Below are 19,811 nucleotides of genomic sequence, written 5' to 3'. Positions count from 1 at the left end.
CAGAAATATTTCAAATGTCATTAGAAATGGGGATGGTGCCGGAGGATTGGCGTATTGCTCATGTGGTTCCATTGTTTAAAAAGGGTTCTAAGAGTAAACCTAGCAATTATAGTCCTGTCAGTTTGACGTCAGTGGTGGGTAAATTAATGGAAAGTATTCTTAGAGATGGTATATATAATTATCTGGATAGACAGGGTCTGATTAGGAACAGTCAACATGGATTTGTGTGTGGAAAGTCCATGTTTGACAAATATTGAATTTTTTGAAGAGGTTACGAGGAAAGTTAACGAGGGTAAAGCAGTGGATGTTGTCCATATGGACTTCAGTAAGCCCTTTGACAAGGTTCCACACGGAAGGTTAGTTAGGAAGGTTCAATCGTTAGGTATTAATATTGAAGTAGTAAAATGGATTCAACAGTGGCTGGATGGGAGATGCCAGAGAATAGTGGTGGATAACTGTTTGTCAGGTTGGAGGCCGGTGACTAGTGGTGTGCCTCAGGAATCTGTACTGGGTCCAATGTTGTTTGTCATATACATTAATGATTACTAAGTATGCAGATGATACTAAGGTAGGTGGCATTGTGGATAATAAAGTAGGTTTTCAAAGTTTGCAAAGAGATTTAATTAGGCCAGTTAGAAGAGTGGCCTAACAATCCAACAATGGCAGATGGAGTTTAATGCTGATAAGTATGAGGTGCTACATTTTGGTAGGAATAATCCAAATAGGACATACATGGTAAATGGTAGGGCATTGAAGAATGCAGCAGAACAGAGTGACCTAGGAATAATGGTGCATAGTTCCCTGAAGGTGGAATCTCATGTGGATAGGGTGGTGAAGAAAGCTTTTGGTATGCTGGCCTTTATAAATCAGAGCATTGAGATAGGAGCTGGGATGTAATGTTAAAATTGTACACGGCATTGGTAAGGCCAAATTTGGAGTATTGTGTACAGTTCTGGTCACTGAATTATAGGGAAGATGTCAACAAAATAGAGTACAGAGGAGATTTACTAGAATGTTACCTGGGTTTCAGCACCTAAGTTACAGGGAAAGGTTGAGCAAGTTAGGTCTTTATTCTTTGGAGCATAGAAGGTTGAGGGGGGACTTAATAGAGATATTTAAAATTATGAGGGGGGATAGATAGAGTTGACGTGGATAGGCTTTTTCCACTGAGAGTAGGGGAGATTCAAACAAGCGGACAGAAGTTGACAGCTAGGGGGCAACAGTTTAAGGGTAACATGAGGGGGAATTTCTTTACTCAAAGAGTGGAAGCTGTGTGGAACGAGCTTTCAGTAAAAGTGGTAGAGGCAGGTTCAGTATTGTTATTTAAAGTAAAATTGGATAGGTATATGGACAGGAAAGGAATGGAGGGTTATGGGTTGAGTGCAGATCAGTGGGACTAGGTGAGAGTAAGCGTTTGGCATGGACTAGAAGGGCCCAGGTGACCTGTTTCTGTGCTGTAATTGTTATATGGTTATATATATATAGAAGTACAAATGAACCTGAATTTCTTGCTGCTTCCGTCTTTACTTCCCCATCCTATTCCAACTCTGATCTGTCTGTAGCTTCTTGCTTTGTCATAATGAGAAGCAAGGTGCTTGAGGAATGGCTTTCCACCTTTCATCTGGACATGTTGCAGACTTCCAGACTCAATATTTCTGATTCAGGTAAATCACATTCTGTTTGTATCGGGAACCCACTATCCTACCTTGTTTATCCCTATGGCAACCCTGGTCTCACCTAATCACAGATATTCTCTAGTGAATATGTTAACCTTGCTTCAATTTTCACTAATACTGCCTGATTTGCAAACAGTTTCTAGCATTTTCTGTTTTAATTTCTGATTCTGCATCTGCAGTTACTTGATCTTCAGTGGAAAAAAACAGCTATTGGTTGAAAAGGTAAAATGTGAATTAAGTTTTGGCATAGCTCATCAGCCTGTGAATAGAGAAAGGACACATAGCACAACACTGTTCTCAAAATAATGGCTGTTGTTGCAAAATGGAAAACATTTTCTTGATCCAGCTGATACCATTCACAAGCTAAGTGGCTTTGTAGTAGAGATGATGAACCGTCATTACATTTAGGGATGCTAAAGGTGCTCCAGGTGTGTTCACTGGATACAAAATATTTTAAGTTGAGTGTTAGGTACATAGCTGCGGTAGAGAAGAAACAAGATACTGCATTTGCACTGCACTTGTTAAATGTGGCCACTGCAGCCAAAACTGTTATTTTGGGAGGTCTGCTTATAAACATGATAGGTTAATCTAGCCTGGAGAGTTGGATTAGATAAAATGTTAGGCAGGCCACTAGGAGAACTTTTCTTCCCCCCCGTAAATTCAGTTATTATAAATCTGTTGCTTTGACTTGCACTGTCATCCATCACCAATTAGGAATGACTCCCTGTCTAATAACAACTCATTTTTTTCAAATGTATTGATCAGATTTGGTCATTACTGGCAAAGCCAGCATTTACAATCCATTCCTAAATGCCTAATCCCTCATCCCATGAATGTTGTGATTTACTAGGTAGAGGAAACCACAATGGAGTCAATCTTGGCCATGCAAGGTAAGAATAGCAGTTTTCATCTTCAGGTGATACAAATCAGCCTGATAGGGTTTTCCAAAAAAATTATAGTTTTATTCAAAGTTCAAAGTGAATTTATTATCAAAGCATGTGCATGTGTATATGTCACCATACACTACTTTGAGATTCATTTTTTGCTGGCATTTACAGATGCACTAAAACAAATTGAATTTAAGTTTAAATTTCCGTGGTAGCCTAAAGTAATTTTAACTCATATCTCTTGCTCAATATTCCAAATTGCTAGGTACAACTACAATGAACAGTCTTTGATCTTAAAAGTTAATTCTGCTTTTCTCTTTTCATGGATGGTGCCTGACCTAAGTATTTGTACTTTTTGTAATTTGTAAGTATCTGTAACTGATATCCACCTTGAATACTATGCCTGGAGAAATCATGCTGGTCAGAACAGGGACCAGTAAACATTTTTCACATTATGTACAAAACATCCACAGGAAGAAAGTACTCAAGATATACATTCAAAGTTCAAAGTAAACTTATTATCTATATATATATTGTTATGACCCCAGCCCCCTCCTTTGTGAGATTCGCAAGAGCTCTAGACAAGGGGGGGTCAAATGACCCAAGAGAGAGAGGGAGACGTGCTGAAGACCACGTTCCCCCGGGAAGCAGAATAAAGCGACTCTTTGACTATTGTCTCATGAACCCCACGTGTAAAGCCCTCGGGCAAAGTGGGCTGGTCGCTCAACAAGACAAAAACCTCGGACATAGCCATTGTCTTGGGAGACACCTTTGTGAGATAAGGAACTGGCCTACGTGCAAAATCTCAGGGCAATGTGAGATGGGTGATGGGGGAAGGATTGCCTCGCCCCCCCACCCTGATGGACATCTACAACCCTGCCAGTCCAGAGAAAAGGTGGGCTGCCGAGGCGGGGCGCCAGACGCACCAGAAGATACGCGAGAATTTCTGCGACTGCGTTTAGAGAGCGACAGCCGGTGGTGGGGTTCGTGTGCGTCCTTCCCTTGCCTGGGATTGGCGACATCACCACGGAAGAACGGCCTAGCTACAGGGGAAGCCACAGATGAGAGTCCATTCCCCAACGAGACTTCCGACTACCTCCTACAGGTTGGAAAAACTGTCGGGTAAATGTTTCATTCTCTCTCTCTCTCTTTCTAACAAAAGTGCACCAACGCGACATCACGACAACGGCAGCAGGTGGAACTGCAGTGACCGCAAAAAGACTTTTGAATATCCAGTAAACAATATATATCTACATTACCCCTAGACAACTGTAGAGCTTATTTTTGATTGATTATTACTATACCTGTGCTTTAGATTGAGTTGTGACGACGTATATGATCTGAATGTTTTGTATTAACCATACGTTTGTGCCCCTTTATAAATAAAAACGTTTGAAAATAGTAGTATCAGGCTTCGATGGCTCCATCTATCTTTGCTGGAAAACTACCCGGTTACTGGGGAACGTAACAAGTGGGTGGCTCGTCCCGGATTTGAAACCAAAGGGGAGGGTCAGTGAATCGGGCTGTAAGTCCAAACTTAAATCTGGTTACGCAGGTAGCCAGACAGGAAACCAGCAAAGATGGATGTGGGTGAATTTATGAGAAATCCGACTGTAGAGGCGCTAGGGACGGCTATCAAATCAGACTTGGTAAATCTGGCAAAGGGGTTAGGCCTCGCAGAGGTGAGGTCATCAATGAAAAAGCAGGAAGTGCGAGGGGTCATAAATCAGTATTACATTGAAAAGGAGGTGTTTGCAGCTGAGGATTTGGAAAATATCCCCGAAAAGAGATTAGCGAGTGGGACAGATCAGGTAGAGTTGGAGAAAGCAAGGTTGGACCATGATCTTAAAGTCAAGCAGCTAGAAGCAGCTGCAAAGGAAAAGGCTGAGGAAAGAGCTGCAAAGGAAAAGGCTGAGGAACGAGCTGCAAAGGAAAAGACTGAGGAACGAGCTGCAAAGGAAAAGGAAAAGGCTGAGGAAAGGGAGCAGGTGTTCAAACTAAAGGAATTAGAGATGAAACGGGGTCATGAGCTCCAGCTAAAGCAGCTAGAAGCAGAAGCAGAAGAGAAAGAGAAACAAAGGAGCCATGAATTGGAGCTGGACAGGCGAAAGCAAGAGCGAAGAGCTCAAGGGCAAGAGAGAGAGGAGGGGTTTGATGTTAGTCGGGCGTTGAGGTTGGTCCCCCCGTTCGAGGAGACGGATGTTGATAGTTATTTCTTGCTTTTTGAAAAGGTGGCAGTGACTCAGAAGTGGCCCAGAGAGCAGTGGGTGGCGTTGTTACAAAGTGTGTTACGAGGGAAAGCACAGCGGGCATATGCCGCGTTGCCCCCAGAAGAGGAAGGGAATTATGATCAAGTAAAGGAGGCCATTCTCCGAGGTTACGAGTTAGTACCTGAGGCGTATAGACAAAGGTTCCGAAATTTAAGAAAAGGATGGAATCAAACGTATACCGAGCTAGCCCATGAGAAGGGTGTGCTCTTGGACCGTTGGTGCACCGCGGAAAAGGTGGCCGAGAATTATGGGCGTCTCAGGGAGTTATTTTTGATTGAGGAATTTAAAGGTTGTGTTCCGGAAGAGATCCGGATGTATTTGAATGAGAGGACGAATCAGTCCATCTCAGAAATTGCTAGGTTCGCAGATGAATATGCCCTAACCCACAAGACAAAGTTTTCCTTGCCAAAAAGTTACCAGAGAGACCGTGGGAACGGTAGAGAAAGTCCGCCGGCTGAGGCGGAGATCCCGCTGGGAGCTAGTGGTAAAATTGAGGAGGAGAGGCAAGACGGCAGGAGAGGTCCTGGCTTGACCTGTTTTAATTGTGGAAAGGTGGGTTATATTGCATCTAAATGCTTTGCTCTGAGAAAGGAGCCAGAGAGATGGAAAGTAGCGATCCCTATCGGATGTGCAGTGGTAATCAGAAAATAGGCAAGAGGGTCCCAGGGGAGCAGAGAGCGCGAGGGGTCGGAGATTTATATGTCACACGGAACCGTGTCTGTGAGGAAGGGGGACCCGCCAATTCCCGTATGGATTTGGAGAGACACGGGGGCGGAGCTATCATTAATTAGCCGTAACGTATTACAATTCGGACCTCCGACGGGCGAGGTAGCCCTGAGAGGAATAGGAAAAGGGACAGAAAGGGTGTCTTTGCGTAGGGTCATTTTGGATTGTGAGCTGGTGTATGGATCAGTTGAAATGGGGGTGCCATCAGAATTCCCGAGAACGGACGTGGATGTCCTCCTTGGGAACGATTTAGCAGGAGGAAAAGTTTGGTCGGCCATGACTATGACCCGCCGACCGGTGCGTGTTGAGGCCCCGCCCATAGAGTCCCCGAGCTATCCCGCAAGCGCGGACACTCGCAGCCTGTCGAGAGCGGCAGCTAAGAATGGGAGCAGTTTAAAATTGGCCAGTTTTGATTTGGCCCAGACGTCTTTACCGACCCTGTGCCATGAGGGTTTCGAGAGGGGTAAAACGAGGAATAGTAACGTAAAAGGGGGTAAGGGACAGAAGGTAGATCTGCCCTTAGCGAAGAAAAAGGTCCTAGAGGTAGGAAATAAAGATGAGAAACAGATAAAGCTGTTAAAAGGTCCAGGGTTGGACATGGATGATCTGTCTGGTTTGGCAGGACTGTTTGAAGAAGTTGAAAATTCTAAAGGTGTTCCCGATAATGAAATGAGGGCAGTCCTAGATGAAAAGGATGCCATTACCTTGAAGAAGTCTGCTGGGTTGGCAGATGGGGTTGCTTCAGCCCACGGGGTTGAGTTTACTCCGGAAGTGAGTTGCCCAGAGAGTAACTGGGAGGATCAGGGGAATTTAGAATTTGAAAAGGGTACGGGTATTGAAAGCCTGGAAGAGGCCAATGCCCCGTTTGAGTGTGTCCAAGATGGGGATGCACGTAGTCCTGAACCTAGTCACGGAGCTCAGAAAAAGTCTGAGGTATTTGACTCAGCTGGACGAGACGGTCGTCCTTTTGGAGCAGATAGACTTGGTTCGGGAAAGAAAGGGTTAACCTTGGGGAGTGCGAGTTCCCAGAGGGTTGTGCTGAGGGGAGTGATCAGAGTTAATGTGGAGTTTACGAATGGGGAGATAACTGTTGTTGTGGGGGAGAACGGTAAATCTGTAGTTCCCAACTCGAGTGAAAAAAGGTTAAAGTCTAGATTGATGCCTGCGCATTGAGTACAGGCTGGTTTGGAATGTAAAGGTGCCTCACACGCTATTGTTATTCAAGAAAGCGCTGCGAGGAAGCCGAAATTTAAATGCGGCCGGAGGAAAAGGTTCGCACTGAAACACATCAGCCTGTATGGTCTTGGAAAAAGGGTTAACTACCTGGGTGGCCTTAAAGACGTGGGTGGAAATTCCCCTGATGGACTAGGTTGGGGACGGGGAGTTAAGAGAATAACCCTTGTGGGAAGGGAAGGCGGGAGAGTACCTCGCCAAATTGTGCTTTAGATTGAGTTGTGACGACGTATATGATCTGAATGTTTTGTATTAACCATACGTTTGTGCCACTTTATAAATAAAAACGTTTGAAAATAGTAGCATCAGGCTTCGGTGGCTCCATCTATCTTTGCTGGAAAACTACCCGGTTACTGGGGAACGTAACAATATATATATATATCTCACTATATACTATCGTGAAATTCGTTTTCTTGCAGGCATCACAGAGAAATACAGTAAGATCAATAAAAAACTACACACAAAGATTGACAAAACAGCCCATGTACAAGAGATAACAAACTAAATAAAAAAAACAAAAACTAAATAAATAAAAACTAAATAAAAACAAATATTAGTATTGAAAACATGTGTTATAGAGTCCTTAAAAGTGATTTTTAAAGGTTGTGGAATCTGTTAAGAGTTCAGGTGAGTGAAGTTATCTATTCTGGTCCAGGAGTCTAATGGTTGAAGAGTAATAACTGTTCCTAAACATAGTAGTAGGACCCAAGGCTCCTGTAACTCCTTCTCAATAGTAGCAGTGAGAAGAGAACATATGGCCTAGATGGTGGGAGTCCTTGATGAAGGATACTGCTTTATTATGGCAGCACCTCTTGCAGATGTGCTCAATGGTGGGGAGGGTTTTGCTTGTGATGAACTGGATCGCGTCCACCACTGTTTGTAGGTTTTTCTGCTTATTGCACATTGCATCAATCAACATATCTCAAAGGACCAGATTGCATAATGAGAGTCAATGCAACAGATGAAAGGTAGCCTGCTTGTGATTTAACCATAACTAACCTGAGCAGCTCCCAGGGGCGGCACTCGTAATCTCTTCATGGCTTTCTGCCTGTCACCTCCCTCCAACTCAGCAGTAACAAGGGCCTACAAAGGAATAACACAGATTATAAATAGTCTTATTGATACCCATTGAGTAAAATTGGAAAGAACTGGTTTTCTGAGCCGCTTTATCTGAAATTACTTATTTCATACCTACTAAAAGCCTTAATCCATTAATTTATTTTGTAACTGACAGATTTATTGTCTGGCCTTAGTTGCTTTTCAAATCATCAGCTGCTGATTCATGAAACCAAGAGTCAGCTGCATGAAACAGAACTGAAGTTAACTCTTTAAAAAACACTTAACAAACGTGAGAACTAATGCAAAGACCAGCAACCACTGTTCATCCTAATTTCTCCAAGGAAGGTGGTAATCAACCACTGAAGACACTTGCTATGTGCCATTTGCAAGGAAGTATCAGGACTTCTGATCCAGCAGCAACAAATGCACAGTGACAGAGTTTCAAATTAGGATAGTGTGTGACCTGTAGGGGAACATGAACTGGTACTATTCTCATAAAGTTGCCTTCCTTGTTCTCCTTTGAGGTAGTGTTTGGGGGTTGTTAAGTATCATTTGAGTAGCTGATGGAAGCAGCTGCAATGCATTTTGTAAATGGTGATGGATGGAGTACATATTCAGGTTTATGCAGTGGGTGCCAACAAAGGACACTGCTTTGTTCTCAACTCTCCTGCAGGTTGTTGAGGGCTCCAGGCAAGTAGGAAGTATTCCATTATACTTTGACTTGTGACTTGCTGAGTTGGAAAGACTCTGGGATATTAAGGTGAGTTACTTGCTTGAGATACCAACTCTGATGAACTGTTGTTGCCATGGTATTTATATATGTAGTTGGTCCAGTTCAGTTACTGGTCAGTGGTGACCCCCAGACTTAGTAACAGAAAGGCCATTGAATGATAATTAGGTTAGACTCTCTCCTTCTGGAGTTGGGCATAGCTTGACTTTCAAATGTTAAATAGCTCTCATCAACTCACCCCTAAATAATATCCAAGTCGTGCTGCTTTATTTTGAGAGATATTGCACACAAAATTAAATATAATAGAAACATCAGCAAACTATCTTGCTTTCTGCCCACATGATGAAAGAATGGTCATTTCTAATTTACTGAAACTTTTTGGGTCTAGGACACTGCTTGGAGGAAGAACTGCGGCAAATTCAGAAAAGGAAATGCCAGAGATATTCAGCAGATAAGGTGGCATTTTGAAGAGAGAGTCAGAGTTACATATTCCAGGTTAAAAACATTTCATCACAACTGATCATCAACCTGAAATCCTGATTTTCTCTTTCCACGGATGTCTGTCCTGCTGAATATCTCTAGCATTTTCTGTTTTTAATTCTAAATTTGTTTTTTGATTCTTTCAATTATGTGTATGAATCAGGGCAACTAACCTCAAAAAATCACAACCACCTGAACAAGAGAAAATCTGCAGATGCTGTAAATGTCATCTGTACACTTTTCCATAGATGCTGCATGGTTTGCTGAGTTCCTTCAGCATTTTGTGTGTGTTGCGCAGCAACATGAATTTGGTTTGAATGTGAAGTGCTTTCCCTTTGATAATCGTTGACTTCAGGTTTACAAGAGCTTCCAGAACCCATACTTAGCTGTAATTGTCTCATGCACTATCACCAATCTCACTGACTCTGGATCTCCCATCCACTGCCACCAACCTCATAGCTCCCCAAAGCTGCACTGCTTATTTCCACCTACTATCGAAGATCCACAAACCTGACTGTCAGGGTGGGCTCCTTGTTTCAGCCTGCTCCTGTCCCACTGAACTCAAGTTCACATACATCGATTTCATTTTATCCTCCCCCCCCCCCCCCCCCCCCACCTTGGTTCAGTCCTTCCAACCTGCATCTGTGTTAATACATAGGCTCTTGATCACTTCAATCTCTTTCAGTCCCCTGGCCCAATTGCTTCATATTCACTATGGATGTCCAGTCTCTATACACTTCTATACCCCAACAGGAAGGCCTTAAAACTGTTGTACAAAGACTGTTGTAAATCTAGTCAAGAAGAAAAGAGTTTACGAAAGGTTCAAAAAACTAGGTAATGATAGAGATCTAGAAGATTATAAGGCTAGCAGGAAGGGGCCACGAGAAGGCCTTGGCAGACAGGATTAAGGAAAACCCCAGGGCATTTGAGAAGTATATGAAGAATAAGAGGATAAGATGTGAGAGAATAGGACCAATCAAATGTGACAGTGGATAAGTGTATATAGAATGGAGGAGATAGCAGAGGTACTTAATGAATACTTTGCTGCAGTATTCACTACGGAAAAGGATCTTGGTGATTGCAGGGATGACTTGCAGCGGACTGAAAGGCCTGAGTATGTAGATATTATGAAAGAGGATGTGCTGGAAATTTTGGAAAGCATCAAGTTGGATAAGTCACCGGAACCAGATGAGATGTATCCCAGGCTACTGTGGGAAGAGAGGGAGGAGATTGCTGAGCCTCTAGCGATGATCTTGCATCATCAATGGGAACGGAAGAAGTTCCGGAGGATTGGAGGGTTGTGGATATTGTTCCCTTATTCAAAAAAGGGACAGTCCAGGAAATTGGCTTTGTCAAAGGCAGATCGTGCCTTACGAGCCTGATTGAATTTTTTGAGGTTGAAGGTAGAGCAGTAGATGTAGTGTATATGGATTTCAGCAAGGCATTTGATAAGGTACCCCATGCAAGGCTTATTGAGAAAGTAAGGAGGCACTGGATCCAAGGGGACATTGCTTTGTGAATCCAGAACTGGCTTGCCCACAGAAGGCAAGAAGGTTGTAGACGGGTCCTATTCTGTATGGAGGTCGGTGATCAGTGGTGTGCCTCAGGGATCTGTTCTGGGATGCCTCCTCTTATAAATGACCTGGATGAGAAAGTGGAGGGATGGGTTAGCAAACTTGCTGATGACAGAAAGGTTGGGGGTGTTGTGGATAGTGTGGAGAGCTGTCAGAGGTTACAGTGGGACACCAATAGGATGCAATACTGGGCTGAGAAGTGGCAGATGGAGTTCAAACCAGATAATTGTGAGGTGGTAAATTTTGTAGGTCAAATATGATGGCAGAATATAGTATTAATGGTAAGACTCTTGGCAGTGTGGAGGATCAGAGGGATCTTGGGGTCCGAGTCCATAGGATACTCAAAGCTGCTGCACAGGTTGACTCTGGTTAAGAAGGCATACGCTGCATTGGCCTTCATCAACCGTGGGATTGAATTTAAGAGCTGAGAGGTAATGTTACAGCTATATAGGACCCTGGTCAGACTCCACTTACTTGGAGTACTGTGCTCATTTCTGGTCGCCTCACTACAGGAAGGATGTGGAAACCATAGAAAGAGTGCAGAGGAGATTTACAAGGATTTTGCCTGGATTAGGGAGCATACCTTATGAGAATAGGTTGAGGGAACTTGGACTTTTCTCCTTGGAGCGACAGAGGATGAGTGGTGACCTGATAGAGGTACAGGTGTCTCTTTCCCCCCCCCCCCCCCTTACAAAGGTAGAGCGTTCCTGTGAAACCTTTCTTAAGCCGCAATGGTGTAAAGTGAAGAACCATTAATTGAAATGGGAAACATTTTTGTAAAAGCAAAAATCCTCTTTGTAATACAAAATCAAGTTACTAATGTAGGTCTTTTGTAAAAGCGAAGTGGCGTAAAGTGAACATCTGTAAAGCAGGGGACGCCTGTATATAAGATGATGAGAGGCATTGGTTGTGTATATAGTCAGAGGCTTTTTTCCAGGGCTGAGATGGCTAGCACAAGAGGGCACAGATTTGAGGCGCTTAGAAGCAGGTACAGAGGAGATGTCAAGGGTAAGTTTTTTTTTACGCAGAGTGAGTGCGTGGAATGGGTGGTGGAGGCAGAAACAATAGAGTCTTTTAAGAGACTCCTGGAGCTTAGAAAAATATATGGGTAACCCTAGGTAATCTCTAAGGTAAGGACATGTTCAGCACAGCTTATGGGCCGAAGGGCCTGTATTGTGCTGTAGGTTTTCTATGTTTCCAAAACTCTTTTTTTTTTTTGAGACAACAGATGTAACCAGTTCCTCTCCACCACCACCCTCCTCCATCTGGTGGAACTGGTCCTCACACTCTACAATTTCTCTTCTGGCTCCAAAGCAAAACACACAAAATGGTGAAGGAACTCAACAGGTCAGGCAGCATCTATGGAAATAAACAAACAGTCAACATTTCGGGCTAAGACCCTTCATCAGGAGTGCAAAGGAAGAGGGAAGACATCAGAATAAGAAGTTGGGTGAGGGGGGAGGAGGTGAGCTGTACAAACTAGAAGCCAGATGGGTGGTGGGGGGGGGGGGGGAATGAAGAAAGAAATTAGGAGGTGATAGATGGAAAAGGCAAACGGTTGGAGAAGAAAGAATCCATAGGAGAAAATGAAGGATAGAGGCACCAGGGGAGGTGACAGGCAGGTGAGGAGAGGAGGTAAGAGAAGGGACAGAGTGGGGAATTGAAGAAGTAAGTGGGAGAGTGAAAATTGCCAGAAGTTGGAGAAATCAATGTTCACGCCATCAGGTTGGAGGCAACTGAGACAGAATACGAGGTATTGCGGAATATGAGGCATTGCTCTTCTTCATGGCAGAAGAGGAGGCCATGGACCGACATGTTGGAATGGGAATGGAGATTGGAATTAAAATGGTCGGGCACCAGAAAATCCTGCTTTTTGTGGATGGAATGAAGTACTCAACAAAGTGATTCCCCAATTCTCGGCTGGTCTCACCAACGTAAAGGAGGTTGCATTGGGAGCACCGGATATAGTTGATGACCCCAACAGATTCACAGGTGAAGCACTGCGTCACCTGGAAGTACTGTTTGGGACCCTTCCACTTTCAGCTACTCCCAGTTCCTCCAAACCCAAGGTGTAGTCAAGGGCACTGCATGGACCAAGGTATGCCTGTTTTTTCACTGGCTACTATATGTAGAACACTTTTTGTTCTGCCTTCACTGGTTACATTTCCCAACTCTTACTGTGATACAGTTACAATTCCATTAGTGCTACTTCATTCACCCATATTGAGCTTATTAATTTTATCAACTTTACCTCCAACTTCCACTCTGCCCTTAAATTCATTTCATCCATCTCTTGTGTTATGTCTCCATCTCTGGAGATAGATTGTCTACTGACATATTTCATAAACCTGCTGACTCTCCCAGCTATCATTATACGTCTTCTCAACCTGTAACTTGTAAAAATGCTACTCGCTTTTCTCAGTTCCTCTGTCTCTGCTGCATCTGTTCTCAAGATGAGGCTTTTCATTCTAGAACATCTGAGATGTCCTCCTCCTTCAAAGGGATTTCCCTTTTTCTACCATTGATGGTGCCTTCACCTGCATATCCTCCATTCCACGATATCTGCCTTCATCCCATCTTCTTGTTGCCATAACAGAGATAGGGTTTCTCTTGTCCTTTTGAGGAATTCCCTGTGAGACTCCGCATCCAGCACTTCAACTTCCTCCATCTTCAACAGGATCCCACCACTAAACACATCGTTACCTTTCCCCTCTCTCCATAGGGATTGCTATCTCCGTGAATATCTGTCCATTTGTTCCTCCCTACTGATCTCCCTCCTGCCACTTATCCCTGCTTGCGGCACAAATGCTACACCTTCCCAATCACCTCCTCCCTCACCACCATTCAGAGCCATAAACAGTCCTTCCAGGAGAGGCAACACTTCACCTGTGAATCTTTTGGGGTCATCTGGTGCTCCCAGTGTGGCCTCCTCTTTCTCAGTGAGACCCAATGTAGACTGGGAGACACCTTCACTCTGTCTGCAACAGGCGGGATTTCCCACTGGCCAATTCCATTCTTCCTTCGCATTTTAACATGCCAGTCCAAGGCCTCCTCTACTACCAAGACGAGGCCACTCTCAGGTTGGAGGAGCAACACCTAGTATTCCAACTAGGTAGCCTCCAAACTGACAGCATTTTCTAACCTCCAGGAATTTAGACAATAGACAATTGGTGCAGAAGTAGACCATTCGGCCCTTCGAGCCTGCACCGCCATTTTGAGATCATGGCTGATCATCTACTATCAATACCCGGTTCCTGCCTTGTCCCCATATCCCTTGATTCCCCTATCCATAAGATACCAATCTAGCTTCTTCTTGAAAGCATCCAGAGAATTGGCCTCCACTACCTTCTGAGGCAGTGCATTCCAGACCCCTACAACTCTCTGGGAGAAGAAGTTTTTCCTTAACTCTGTCCTAAATGACCTACCCCTTATTCTCAAACCATGCCCTCTGGTACTGGACTCTCCCAGCATCTGGAACATATTTCCTGCCTCTATCTTGTCCAATCCCTTAATAATCTTATATGTTGCAATCAGATCCCCTCTCAATCTCCTTAATTCCAGCATGTACAAGCCCAGTCTCTCTAACCTCTCTGCGTAAGACCGTCCAGACATCCCAGGAATTAACCTCGTGAATCTACGCTGCACTTCCTCTACAGCCAGGATGTCCTTCCTTAACCCTGGAGACCAAAACTGTACACAATACTCCAGGTGTGGTCTCACCAGGGCTCTGTACAAATGCAAGAGGATTTCCTTGCTCTTGTACTCAATTGCCTTTGTAATAAAGGCCAACATTTCATTAGCCTTCTTCACTGCCTGCTGCACTTGCTCATTCACCTTCAGTGATTGATGAACAAGGATTCCTAGATCTCTTTGTATTTCTCCCTTACCTAACTTTACACCATTCAGATAATAATCTGCCTTCCTGTTCTTACTCCCAAAGTGGATAACCTCACACTTATTCACATTAAACGTCATCTGCCAAGTATCTGCCCACTCACCCAGCCTATCCAAGTCACCCTGAATTCTCCTAACATCCTCATCACATGGCACACTGCCACCCAGCTTAGTATCATCAGCAAACTTGCTGATGTTATTCTCAATGCCTTCATCTAAATCGTTGACATAAATCGTAAACAGCTGTGGTCCCAATACCGAGCCCTGTGGCACCCCACTAGTCACCACCTGCCATTCCGAGAAACACCCATTCACCGCTACCCTTTGCTTTCTATCTGCCAACCAGTTTTCTATCCATGTCAATGTCTTCCCCCCAATGCCATGAGCTTTGATTTTACCCACCAATCTCCTATGTGGGACCTTATCAAATGCCTTCTGAAAATTGAGGTACACTACATCCACTGGATCTCCCTTGTTTAACTTCCTGGTTACATTCTCGAAAAACTCCAATAGATTAGTCAAGCATGAGTTACCCTTGGTAAATCCATGCTGGCTCGGCCCAATCCTATCACTGCTATCTAGATATGCCACTATTTCATCTTTAATAATGGACTCTAGCATCTTCCCCACCACTGATGTCAGGCTGACAGGTCGATAGTTCTGTTTTCTCCCTCTCTCCTTTCTTAAAAAGTGGGACAACATTAGCCATTCTCCAATCCTCAGGAACTGATCCTGAATCTAAGGAACATTGGAAAATGATTACCAATGCATCCACGATTTCCAGGGCCACCTCCTTTAGTACCCTAGGATGCAGACCATCTGGACCTGGGGATTTGTCAGCCTTCAGTCCTATCAGTCTACTCCTCACCATTTCCTTCCTAATGTCAATCTGTTTCATTTCCTCTGTTACCCTATGTCCTTGGCCCATCCATACATCTGGGAGATTGCTTGTGTCTTCCTTAGTGAAGACAGATGTAAAGTACTTATTAAATTCTTCTGCCATTTCTCTGTTTCCCATAACAATTTCACCCAATTCATTCTTCAAGGGCCCAACATTGTTCTTAACTATCTTCTTTCTCTTCACATAACTAAAATATTTCTCCCTCTCTCCTCCTTCCAGTTTCCTTCTTACCCCTTCTCCTCCTCACTTGCCTATCATCTCCCTCTGGTGCCCCTCCTCCTTCCCTTTCTCCCATTGTCTATCAGATACCTTCTTCAGCTCTTTACCTTTTTCTACCTATCACCTTGTAGCTTCTAACTTCATCCACCCTACCCTACCCACCTACCTTCCCCCTCATCTGGCTTCACTTATCACCTAAGGAGGGTTGTATTGCTTCCCCTCCACCCTCCACTTTCTTGTTCTGCCTTCTTCCCCCTTCCTTTCAAATTCTGATTAAGGGTCTTGGCCAGAAACATCAACAGTTTTATTCCTTCCCATAGATGCTGCCTCATCTGCTGAGTTCCCCTCTCCAGCATTTTGTATGTGTTACTCTGGATTTAAAACCTGCAGAATCTCCTAACCTCTTGGTTAAATACAGTATTTAACCTCTTGGTTAAATACTGCCTTAATGTTAAAGAAATCACTAGGTCCACAGTAAAAAACAACATCTTAATCAGGTCAGAAGGAAATAGGTCATGTTTTAGCCCTTGCATTTATTCAGTCACACTGCAGAATCAGCTGGGATTCATCAGTGGCTATGCTGTTAAGCCATCCTTGGTGACTGATATTTCTAGTCCACTATCCAGCATTCCTTTTATGGCCTAGTGACTCTCACAGTTGTCTGGAAATGCTAATTAGTATTTATTAGTCATCTGGAGGAAGGAGCTCTCTGCTTGCTTGTGTTTGAGACTTCATGAGATCTGGTATAATTCATTTAACCCGTATACCATTGTGTTACCACCTACTGTGAGTCTGTCCTTCTGGTGTGACTAGACATACCTGGAGGTTGTGAAGGATAGATTTGCATGTTGGCTGTAAGAATAATCTGATTAGTACAACTACATAACCCTCTGACTGGTGTGGGACAGGTCACATAATTTAGACCTAATTACTCGATGTTCATAAGTAGAACATTGCTGGAATCCTGCAAGTATATCACTACTAGGTGGTCATATTGGTTCATTCCTATTATTATTCTATAGCAGCTTTGATACAAAATGGATGTCTTGCTAACTCTAGGTTGATCATTAATTTGACTTCCTAATTCATGTTCTAATCCTAAACTCTCCAGCGCATACACTGAGAAGTGACAAAACCTACCAATGAACATTTTTTGACAGTAAAAACACAGGCATTATGAATACTACATTGTGAACTGACCACTTTCAGTAAGAATCCTTGTTCTTCATCATGTGAAATACTCTGTGTCTCTCACCTCTGTTTCACTGATGAGCTGAGTGATTTTCTTGCAGGTGTAGAATGGAGCCACCTCTACATGCACTACTCGCCAGTCAGCTCCACGACTTGTCTCCAGCATCTTGTCATGCTTCTTCAGAATCTTTCGGAAACCAGTGAAATTCAGATTCTAAAAGATAGCAGGAGGTAATTTAGTATTTAGACTAGTAATGCATACTGCTTTTACCTCATACATTTAACTGCCCCATTAAGATTGCTGGAACTGTAAGCTGAAAAGTAATTTGAAGTTTCTTCTGTGGAACCATTCTAGACTTCTACTCTGTTTGCTGTTGTACCCACAAATGTACATTTTCTCATACATTCAGTTGTTTTTATACTGTGGGTTAATGGAATCAGTAGTTACTTCACTAAATTTTAAATATAGAGGTAAAAAAAATAAGGAACAAAAGTAATTAAATGATACTGAGCACATATTCGCCATGCTCTAAATCATATATGTCAAACTCAAGGCCCGCGGGCCAAATCCGGCCCACGGTGGAACTATCTTTGGCCCGCGAGATAATATCTAATTACTATTAAAGCTGGCCCCAGTAATCGAAGTGCCTATGGCGTATGATATGGCTAATGCTGAGTTTATTCAGGTACCAGGTTTTCAGGGTTTTTAGTGTTTATTCGGCAGTCTTCTTCATAAGAAACAGAATTTGTAAAGTGAAACACTTTGTAGTTATAGCAGAGACTGAGACACATGAGAGCAGGCTGAAAAAACAGAGGCAACGAAAGCTGCGTTCGCACGCGTCCGACTGATCCGGCCCGCATGAAGCTGATTTTGCTCAATCCGGCCCGTGACCTAAAATGAGTTTGACACCCCTGCTCTAAATGAATGATGGAATAGATTCATGGAACTGAATCATCCACACTATTCACTTTCATGTTCAGCATTATCAATTACATAGCTACCAGCATTGCTCAAATTTAAGAGAGTAGATATGTATTTCTCTCATATCTTCCACTAGTAAATGCATCTCTTCACTGCCTCAAGAACTTGGAACTGGTTCAATACTGTAAACCATGACATAAGAATCAACCTTGCACAAGATCACAAGACAAAGGAGCAGAAGTAGGCCATTCGGCCCATTGAGTCTGCTCCGCCACTCCACCATGAGCTAAACTATTCTCTCCTCTGGTTCCAATTTTCAACTTTTTTCCCATATCCCTTGATACCCTGACTAATCAGATACCTGTCAATCTCCTCCTTAAAAACCTTCAATGATTGGGCCTCCACAGCTGTATGTGGCAACGAATTCCATAAATCCATGACCCTCTGGCTAAAAAAATTTCTCTTCATCTCTGTTTTAAATGGGTACCCTCTAATTCTAAGACTGTGACCTCTTGTCCTGGACTCACCCACCAAGGGAAACAGCTTTTCCACATCTACTCTGTCCAACCCTTTCAACATTTGAAATGTTTCTATGAGATCCCCTCTCATTCTTTTATACTCTAATGAATACAATCCAAGAGCCGATAAACGCTCCTCATATGTTAGTCCCTGCATTCCAGGAATCATCCTAGTGAATCTTCTCTGAACTCTCTCCAACATCAGCACATCCTTTCTAAGATAGGGGGCCCAAAACTGCACACAGTATTCCAAATGGGGTCTCACCAGTGCCCCATAGAGCCTCATCAACACCGACTTACTCTTGTACACTATTTCTCTGGAAATGAATGCCAACATAGCATTCGCTTTCCTTACTGCCGATCTAACCTGGTGGTTAACCTTTAGGGTATCCTGCACTAGGACCCCCAAGTCCCTTTGCACTTCCGATTTTTGAATTTTCTCCCCATCTAAATAATAATCTGCCCAATTGTTTCTTCTTCCAAAATGTACAACCGTACATTTCTCAACATTGTATCTCATCTGCCATTTCTTTGCCCACTCTCCTAAACTGACCAAGTCTCTCTGCAACCTTTCTGTTTCTTCAACACCTCCTGCTCCTCCACCTATCTTGGCGTCATCCACAAACTTAGCCACAAAACCGTTTAATCCATAATCTAAATCATCCATATACAGTGTAAAAAGAAGAGGCCCCAACACCGACCCCTGCGGAACACCACTAGTGACCGGCAACCAACCAGAATAGGATCTCTGTATTCCCACTCTTTGCTTTCTGCCTATCAGCCAATGCTGCACCCATTCCAATATCCTTCCTGTAATTCCATGGGCCCTCATCTTATTAAGCAGCCTCTTATGCGGCACCTTATCAAAGACCTTTTGAAAATCCAAATACACAACATCCACAGCCTCTCCCTTATCAATCTTATTTGAGATTATCTCAAAAAATTCCAATAGGTTGGTGAGGCAGGATCTTCTCTTCTTGAAACCATGCTGGCTTGGGCCTATTTTGTCATGCACCTCAAGGTAATTCATAATCTCAACCTTGAGGATTGACTCCAATAACTTTCCAACTACCGATGTCAGACTAATAGGTCTGTAATTTTCTTTTTGCTGCCTCCCCCCTTTCTTAAACAACGGAACTACATTTGCGACCTTCCAGTCATCTGGAACCCTGCCCGAGTCTACTGATTCCTGGAAGATTATTTCCAATACCTCCACAATCTCCAAAGCCGCCACTTTCAGAACCTATGGATGCACTTCATTCGGTCCGTGAGACTTATCTATCCTTAGTCCATTTGGCTTCTCAAGCACTTTCTATCTAGTAATCTTGACTGTACCTAATTCTATTCCCTGAGACCTCTGGCTATCAGGTATGTTGCTAATGCCTTCCACTGTGAAGACTGATGCAAAATATTTAGTTCCTCTGCCATCTCTTTGTTACCCATTATAATTTCTCCAGCATCCTTTTCAATAGATAGATAGATAGATACTTTATTCATCCCCATGGGGAAATTCAACTTTTTTCCAATGTCC

General features: G+C 43.4%; 1 protein-coding gene across 3 annotated transcripts in view; it reads right to left on the bottom strand.

Annotated features, from left to right (window-relative positions):
- LOC140737297 (xenotropic and polytropic retrovirus receptor 1 homolog) overlaps nucleotides 1-19,811 on the bottom strand; it is a 479,522-nt gene that overhangs the window by 140,721 nt on the left and 318,990 nt on the right. For all 3 annotated transcript variants that reach the window (XM_073063697.1, XM_073063698.1, XM_073063699.1), the window contains 2 exons: nucleotides 16,905-17,054; nucleotides 7,792-7,875 (listed from right to left, as the gene is read on the bottom strand). In XM_073063697.1, coding sequence (XP_072919798.1) covers nucleotides 7,792-7,875; nucleotides 16,905-17,054 — 234 coding nt within the window. The remainder of the gene's footprint in view (nucleotides 1-7,791; nucleotides 7,876-16,904; nucleotides 17,055-19,811) is intronic.

This window comes from Hemitrygon akajei, chromosome 12 (assembly GCF_048418815.1).
Source record: "Hemitrygon akajei chromosome 12, sHemAka1.3, whole genome shotgun sequence".
Classification (NCBI taxonomy): Eukaryota; Metazoa; Chordata; class Chondrichthyes; order Myliobatiformes; family Dasyatidae; genus Hemitrygon; species Hemitrygon akajei.
Note: the sequence above shows the minus strand (reverse complement) of the source record. Positions and strands in the feature narration are given on the sequence as shown.